The sequence below is a fragment of the Bombina bombina genome, chromosome 10, assembly GCF_027579735.1.
Source record: "Bombina bombina isolate aBomBom1 chromosome 10, aBomBom1.pri, whole genome shotgun sequence".
Taxonomy (NCBI): Eukaryota; Metazoa; Chordata; class Amphibia; order Anura; family Bombinatoridae; genus Bombina; species Bombina bombina.
This window is the reverse complement of record NC_069508.1, coordinates 17,122,866-17,132,144: the sequence shown is the minus strand read 5'-3', so window position 1 is coordinate 17,132,144 and position 9,279 is coordinate 17,122,866. Positions and strand designations below refer to the sequence as shown.

General features: G+C 37.1%; 1 protein-coding gene across 1 annotated transcript in view; it reads left to right on the top strand.

The window, feature by feature from the left end:
• LOC128641196 (uncharacterized) overlaps window positions 1–9,279 on the top strand; it is a 287,350-nt gene that overhangs the window by 122,819 nt on the left and 155,252 nt on the right. Inside the window, exons 13-15 of the mRNA XM_053693763.1 lie at window positions 2,742–2,924; window positions 5,853–6,082; window positions 6,835–6,892. Coding sequence (XP_053549738.1) covers window positions 2,742–2,924; window positions 5,853–6,082; window positions 6,835–6,892 — 471 coding nt within the window. The remainder of the gene's footprint in view (window positions 1–2,741; window positions 2,925–5,852; window positions 6,083–6,834; window positions 6,893–9,279) is intronic.

The following is a 9,279-nucleotide window of genomic DNA, read 5'->3' as shown; positions in this document are numbered from 1 at the left end:
TATGTATGTATGTATGTGTGTATGTATATATGTATGGGTATATGTATGTATGTGTGTATGTATATATGTATGGGTATATGTATGTATGTGTGTATGTATATATGTATGGCCGGTATATGTATGTATGTGTGTATGTATATATGTATGGCCGGTATATGTATGTATGTGTGTATGTATATATGTATGGCCGGTATATGTATGTATGTATGTGTGTATGTATATATGTATGGGTATATGTATGTATGTGTGTATGTATATATGTATGGGTATATGTATGTATGTGTGTATGTATATATGTATGGCCGGTATATGTATGTATGTGTGTATGTATATATACATCAGTCACTAGTAATACTATAGCAGGATTGTATAGGAGATGATAGACAAATGACTGATAAGACCCCCTGTACATCATTATAAACAACAATGACCCCCTCCCATTCCTGCACCTTTTTTGGCTCCAAACTGCATGAACAAATTAACAAATCTGTTTTTGTCAAGCAATCATTTTTTTTTTTGTCCTTTTCTTCCAAAAATGTATTTGGCTGTTTGTATATCAAACGACTCGAAGAATCAACAAAAGCCCAAATGCACGTATCTAATAACAAAAAAAAGGACAGACAACATCATCTTGTAATGACATAATAGTGAGATGTAAATGTTAGTAGACACCTTCTGAGGATATGGAACTTGTCTGCTCACATTAGGGGGCCGAATTATCAATGTCTGGGGGACATGATACGCTGTAGCCAATCGGCCACTAGCAGGGGGTGTCAATCAACCCAATCGTATCTGATCGAGTTAATGGTTGTCCGCTGCTCAGAGGTGGCGGACCAATTAAGGAGCCGCGGTCTTAAGACCGCTGCTTCATAACTGCTGTTTCTGGCGAGCCTGAAGGCTCACGGGGAAACAGATGTATTAGGCACCATAAGGTGCTTAATAATTTGGTGTAAAATAGTTTATTATTCCTTGCATCATTTAAAAGCATGACCACCTGGGCATGTGAAATAAAATACATTAATTAACCCATTAGGGTCAATCACAATGTTTTAGAAAAGTTTCTCAAATGATTTTTCTACAAAATTCATCATTATAGTGTTTTGCAATTTTTGTAGATAAATAATTTAATACGCTTTTCTAAAGGATTGTGACCAGTGTGTTTTTCTGGTAATCACATTCCCAAAATGCTTCTGTCGTTAATACCCCTGAAGCTCAGAATTCTGACTTCCTGAAAACAACATGAAATGGTTATCTGTATGATTAATCTCCTGATGTTATAATCCAAAAATAATCAGTGACAAATAACGTGATTTTGTTTAGCAATTGCATAACATGTTATGCTTGAAAACCACAGAGATGTCTATATGAAAAACCACCTTGTAAGTGTGTTGTTAAAGGGGTATAAAGAGGTTTAAGGGGCTCCCTGCCTTTCAAAAAAGATACCAAAAGAACAAAGATAAGTAAATTAGAATTTGTTTAAAAGTGCATGCTTTATCTGAAGCATATCTCTTTAAGTATCTTACATTTGGAGTTGGCACATATAAGTAAGGACCATTTTTTATCAAATTGATAATGAGAAAAGTGTTTAATATATAGGGGCCATTTTATCAAAGCGTCAACTGATAATACGCTGCAATTCCACGTCAAATTAGACGCCGAGTTAATCCGCCGCAGTTAACAAAGCTTCAACATTGTCAAATGTTGAAATGTTCAACATAATATACGCTCCTGCAAAATCAATCTGACGCATATTCGATCGGAATACTGATGATCCGCATTTACATTCGACTCTATTTGAACCTCTTGCCAATTTATCAAACATTCAACAAGTACGCTTTCGTCTATTCTGATGCAGCGTACCTAACTTTAGATTTGCCACCTTTCAGCATGTGAATGCCATAGAAATCAATGGGAAGTTACAGTATTAGAAAAGGGGGGGGGGGCGATAACACAGAAAGGTTGAATTCAATGCTGTTTCTTGCCGCAGTCATTAGCATTAATTAGCATTAACAATCCTTTAAAAAAACTTAAAACATAAGATAAGCATATCATGATTTTTAGAAATACAAATACACTTTAATCTATGTGAAAATATCATATATCAGATATTTTGTCTAAACAATAAAAATAAAAGTACATTTCTATGATATTTATTGTTTGTTCAGGTAAAAATCTAGCTATTTCAAGGACATTAACAGATGAAAAATAAAAGATTAACTTTAGAAAAATGTGCTTGTTCATGGACAGGAATGAAATGGAATAAATAAAGTTGAACTGTCTTCATTTGATGGACATTCAGGGTAGATAATTTGATGAATAAGGATATCCGCGGCATCGATGATTCTTATTTATCAACAGTTCAATGCTTATCGCGGTGGACTTGACACGTGTGTATTTGACAGACATGTTGATAAATAAGACCGTCGAATGTAGATTTGCGACAGCAATGTCTGGTGAGTGTATTGACCTCAGCGACTGTGCCTAGATTAACGCTTTGATAAATCGGCCCCATAGAATAAAATTGGTTGACTCTGATTGCACCAATATCAAAGCATTAGACTATGATCAATCCATTAAATTAGCTATTTATTTAAGATTTTCTTTAACTGTGACACGACACAATGTAATTTTTATGGTACTTTATTGTACTTCTGATAAGATGAATAACAATTAAATTATGTGAAATTATACCTTGAAATAAAGAAATATCTGACATTTTATTTTTCATTATTGTACATTAGTACCAGAACTCGCCTGTGGTAAACCACCAGAAATACAAAATGGAGACCTTATGGGAGAAAAGAAACAAAACTACAGTTTAAACTCGAAAGTGAAATACGTGTGTCAAAAAAATTATGTTCTTCATGAATCTGATGAGATTATATGTGAGAATGGCGTATGGGAAAATTTACCTGTTTGCCTAGGTATTTATACAGTGATGTTTTCACATTGATTTCACTTTTTTTAAGTAGATTGTTTTAGATGTAGGTAATTGCCTAACAAAATAGTCCTATTAAGTCACAGGTCTTATAGAATCCAAAACTTTGATTTAAAAATATGTTAGTTCATTAAAAGGCTAGTATAGTGTCTGCTCAGCACCTGCAGTTCTCTGCGGCTCTTGAGCTTTACTTAAAGGGATACTAAACCCAATGTTTTTCTTTAATGATTCAGATAGAGGGGCCTATTTATGAATGTGCGAGCGGACATGATCCGATATTGCGGATCATGTCCTCTGCACATCGATAAATGCAAAAGCATACGCTGTCGGCATTTATCATTTCACCAGCAGTTCTGGTGAACTGCTGGTTCAATACCGCCCCCTGCAGATTCTCGCCAAATCAGCCGCTAGCAGGGAGTGTCATTCAACCCGATCATATTGGATCGGGTTGATTTCCGGTGATGTCTGTCCGCCGCCTGAGAGCACAGGTTATGCAGACAGGTTATGGAGCAGCAGGTCTTTAGAAACGGGATAAATAGGCCCCAGAGCATGAAATTTTAAGCAACTTTCTTATTTACTGCTATTATAAATATTTCTTTGTTCTCTTACTATATTTATTTAAAAAGCAGGAATGTAAAGCTTAGGGAGTCTATTTAAGAAGCAGCGGATGCTGCCTCCGACCCACTCCGCTTCAGTTCCGTCTGAAGACCGCTGCTTCTTAACTCGTCCGCCACCTCTGTCTGTCCGCACATTAATAAATGGACCCCTAGGCGTCAGACCATTTTTGGTTCAGGACCTGGGTTATGCTTGCTTATTCGTGGCTAAATGTAGCCACCAATAAGCAAAAGCTATCCAGGGTGCTGAACCTAAAATGGGCGGACTCCTATGCTTTACATTCCTACTTTTTAAATACCTGTAAAGAAAGCAGGAAAACTAAGAAAAATTTAAAATAGGAAAGTTAAGAAAGTTGCTTAAAATTGCATGCTCTATCCGAATCATTAAAAAAAATATTTGGGTCTAGTATCCCTTTAAAGGGACATGATACTCAAATGTTAAAGCTCTTGAAAGTGATGCAGGATAGCTGTAAAAAGCTGACTAGAAAATATCACCTGAACATCTCTATATATAAAAAAGAAAGATATTTTACCTCAAAATTATGTATTCACACCCCGCTGTAAAGAGACTTTAAGCAGCCTATCAGGATACCAGTCCCAGGACTTGCAAGGGAGTTTGCATCTGTCATGTGCAAGCACAGTCATGTTATTTTCCTATTCAGATTAAGGAAGTTTAATATGAAGTCGCACAAGATTTACTCAACACTTACTCTGGTGAGCTGAAGAAATTTAGAGGTATAATATCTTCCCTTTTTGCATAGAGATACTCATGTGATCTTGTCAGTTTTTTACAGTTATGTTGCATCACTTTCTAGTGTTTCTCATTCGTGGTCCTCAAGAACCCCCAACAGGCCAGTTTTTTTTTTATTATAGCTGAACCAGTGCAGAGAAGAAGTAATTATCTGATTAGTAACCATGGTTACTAACCTGCTCTCATCCATCAGCTGATTATTTCACCTGTGCACTGGTTCAGCTATAATAAAACCTGGCCTGCTGGGGTACTTGAGGGCCGCGGTTGAGAAACAATGAGTTAGCATGTAAGTATTATGTCCCTTGGCTGGAGTTAAACAGAAGTATAGTGTAGTGAGTGTTAAAATCAGTTATAGAATGTAATTGTTGTACAATATTGTCACCACTGACACTGACTGCTTTATTCATTTAAACAGCTTTTACTTTAAATTTTTCACTGCAAGAAAAGGAACATGCTGCTTTTTCATATAGCTGATAGAAACTCTTTAAAGAGGCCTAAAACAGTATGAACTAATATAAGTTTCTAAATATATAATGCAGCCAAAGCTTACCTGCAAAACGGTTTCTGTTTTACCCCCCAACAACCCCTTTAATTCATGCATAGTTTTCTTTGCAGCAAGCTCCCCCCCCCCCCCCCAGGCATTTCCATATATGGAAGGTGCTTTCCAAGCAATAGCTTCTGCAGAATGCACTCATGCACGTGCATAGTAGGGGGCAGAGTCACATGACATCGGACTAAAGCAGCACACAGTATAATGCTGAAGCTTTCCCAAAGCATGTGACATTATCCCCATGGAAACAAGCAAGCCTTTGGCAACAAACAATAACAGTACCTGCTGTCCCTCCTCAACCCCCCCCCCCCCTCCTTATTTGGATAAGTAATTATTGTCACATGCTTACTTTGTTACATGATACCACAATGATTTGGAGTATGACACTGATAAGGGGAGTGGAGCAGGCTAAAGTGTAAGTAATTTGGCAGATTTTTGGAAATTTTATTAAAATACTTCTAAGCTATTTTTTACTCTTTTTTTTCTCACACTATTTTACCCCAGTTAACTCTTTTATAAGCACATAACTCAAAAGGTTTTATGGCTTTAAGTGCAAAGACCCTTTAAATTTTGTTCCACCTTCAACTACTTCCTAATTATCCTGACTCATTAGGCTTCCAATGGTATTTTAGAAAAGAGCACTGCTGAACATGGTATAGCATTATTCCCAAAAGTTCTCACGTGCACATGTATTATCACAAGCATGTATTGTTACTTATCCGTGCTCAGTACGTACCCGAAAGCATTCACTGGAAGGGAATCACATTCTGTTCATCTTTTGCTGAACACCAGACACCAAAGACGTTGCCTATAATATTATTAGTATCATCTAAACACAAATAAAATACGAGTGGCACTGAGTAAACGAATACCCAAGGAGTAAAAAAGGGCCAATCTGGCAAAGCTAAAACCATAATGTAATATTTGTATCTTGTTTACACATTTTCTTTCTGATCTATATGATCTATGTCATGTAGTAATAGTCTATTTGTGTCACAGAGCCGTGCACGTTAGACAAGAGTCTAATGGCAGCAAATTATTTACAGCTGCACACAGAGGACATCTACAAACATGAAGATTATGTGGAGTTTAGGTGTTTACCTGGATATGAAGTGTCTGGTAAAAACCTGGTTCGGACACATTGTAACAGAGGAATACTGAAATATCCAGAATGTACTAAGATTGATAATTATAACTATATACTCTGTCTTAATCCTTTTATACAAAACGTAAACTGATTAATGAGTCCAAAAATAATATCTATCAGTAGATATGGTACAAATGGAAAAATAACAGCAATACTTAACCACGTTCAAGTGAGATGATGGTTTTGTGGTTATAGATGGTTATACTGATTCTAGGTATGCTCAGGAGCAGTAATGGCCAATGGCAAGAGGCATATATATATATGTGTGTGTGTGTGTGTGTGTGTGAAGCTATCAATCAAGCAGCTAGCTCCGAGTAGTGCATGGCGGCTCTTGAGACTACCTAGGTATGCTTTTCAACAAAGGATGCAAAGAGAACTAAATAGATTTGATACTAAAAGTACATTGGAAAGTTGATTATAATTGTATGCACTATCTGAACAATTTAAGTTTGCTTGACTTTACTGCCCCTTTAATGTAAAACATATCCTCACTGGCTGAAGCTCCTGGGGACCTCTCAAAAGAAAAATCCCAGCTGAGCTATATGTACACTGTTTACATAGCCTTTCCATTACATCAGATGGCTACTCAAATTTGTGGAGTATTCTGTACCTCATTAGCTATTGGATAAGATGGCCGCAGATAGAATACAAATTTTCATTAAGGTTTAGGATGAATTTCTTTTATATTTTTGACCTGGAAATGATCTAATTGGGGGGAGGGGCAAATATTTAACTCTTTTCTTTAAAGACTTGAAATCCACTTGAATACAGAAGTTATAAGGTGTTGATAATGTAGATCATAATGTGCAACATCTTTAACCCCTCCCTGGCCAGATCCAAGGCACTGTGCACAACAAATCAATATTTGGCATTTGGAACCAGCTACAGCAAGGTGACACATGAGGGTGGTTTGCCATAGCATTCACTGGCAACTGTTGGTAGTAAATTAAATACAGAATATCAAAGAACAAAAGAAACAGTGTATCTAAGTATAAAAAAATGTGAGAATATAAATAAGAAATTAGTGTACGCCGTGCATATGAATCAGAAAGGATATATGTCCAAAATTATGGTTAATCAGTCTCTATCCATCTTCCTTGTGATCGAATAATTTAAATTTATCTCACATTCTCAAAATCCTCTCTAGAGACAATAGTAGAAGAAAGAAAAACAACATAGTGTAATATTGCTACAATATATTTTATTTACAAAGATGGAGTAGTACTCACACTCTTCAGAGCAGTAAACCCAACTCTTAGGCCTAGATTTGGAGTTTGGCGGTAGCCGTGAAAACCAGCGTTAGAGGCTCCTAACGCTGGTTTTAGGCTACCGCCGGTATTTGGAGTCAGTCAGGAAAGGGTCTAACGCTCACTTTTCAGCCGCGACTTTTCCATACCGCAGATCCCCTTACGTCAATTGCATATCCTATCTTTTCAATGGGATCTTCCTAACTCCGGTATTTAGAGTCGTGTCTGAAGTGAGCGATAGAAATCTAACGACAAAACTCCAGCTGCAAAAAAAAGTCAGTAGTTAAGAGCTTTCTGGGCTAACGCCGGTTCATAAAGCTCTTAACTACTGTGCTCTAAAGTACACTAACACCCATAAACTACCTATGTACCCCTAAACTGAGGTCCCCCCACATCGCCGCCACTCGATTAAATATTTTTAACCCCTAATCTGCCGACCGCCACCTACGTTATACTTATGTATGGAATCAGCCAATCAGAATCAAGTTCAATCCGATTGGCGATCCGATCAGCCAATCAGATTGAGCTCGCATTCTATTGGCTGATCGGAACAGCCAATAGAATGCGAGCTCAATCTGATTGGATGATCGGATCAGCCAATCGGATTGAACTTGATTCTGATTGGCTGATTCCATCAGCCAATCAGAATTTTCCTACCTTAATTCCGATTGGCTGATAGAATCCTATCAGCCAATCGGAATTCGAGGGACGCCATCTTGGATGACGTCCCTTAAAGGAGCCTTCATTCGTCGGTAGTCCGTCGGGCCAGCAGGATGTTCCGCGTCGGAGGTCTGCAAGATGGATCCGGAAGAAAGAAGATTGAAGATGCCTTTCATAGAAGACTTCAGCCGGATCATGGACCTCTTCAGCTCCCGCTTGGATGATGACTTCAGCCGGATCATGGACCTCTTCAGCTCCCGCTTGGATGATGACTTCAGCCGGATCATGGACCTCTTCAGCTCCCGCTTGGATGATGACTTCAGCCGGATCATGGACCTCTTCAGCCCCCCGCTTGGGCTTGGATCAGGACATCGGAGGAGCTCTTCTGGATCGATCGGTGAACCTGGTATGGTGAAGATAAGGTAGGAAGATCTTCAGGGGCTTAGTGTTAGGTTTATTTAAGGGGGGTTTGGGTTAGATTAGGGGTATGTGGGTGGTGGGTTGTAATGTTGGGGGGGGGTATTGTATGTGGTTTTTTTTACAGGCAAAAGAGCTGAATTCTTTGGGGCATGCCCCGCAAAGGGCCCTGTTCAGGGCTGGTAAGGTAAAAGAGCTTTGAACTTTAGTAATTTAGAATAGGGTAGGGCATTTTTTTATTTTGGGGGTCTTTGTTATTTTATTAGGGGGCTTAGAGTAGGTGTAATTAGTTTAAAATTGTTGTAATATTTTTCTGATGTTTGTAAATATTTTTTTATTTTTTGTAACTTAGTTCTTTTTTATTTTTTGTACTTTAGTTAGTTTATTTCATTGTATTTATTTGTAGATATTGTATTTAATTAATTTATTGATAGTGTAGTGTTAGGTTTAATTGTAGATAATTGTAGGTATTTTATTTAATTAATTTATTGATAGTGTAGTGTTAGGTTTAATTGTAACTTAGGTTAGGATTTATTTTACAGGTAATTTTGTAATTATTTTAACTATTTTAGCTATTGTACCTGGTTAAAATAAATACAAAGTTACCTGTAAAATAAATATAAATCCTAAAATAGCTATAATATAAATATAATTTATATTGTAGCTATATTAGGATTTATTTTACAGGTAAGTATTTAGCTTTAAATAGGAATAATTTATTTAATAAGAGTTAATTTATTTCGTTAGATTTAAATTATATTTAACTTAGGGGGGTGTTAGTGTTAGGGTTAGACTTAGCTTTAGGGGTTAATACATTTATTAGAATAGCGGTGAGCTCCAGTCGGCAGATTAGGGGTTAATGTTTGAAGTTAGGCGTCGGCGATGTTAGGGAGGGCAGATTAGGGGTTAATACTATTTATTATAGGGTTAGTGAGGCGGATTAGGGGTTAATAAC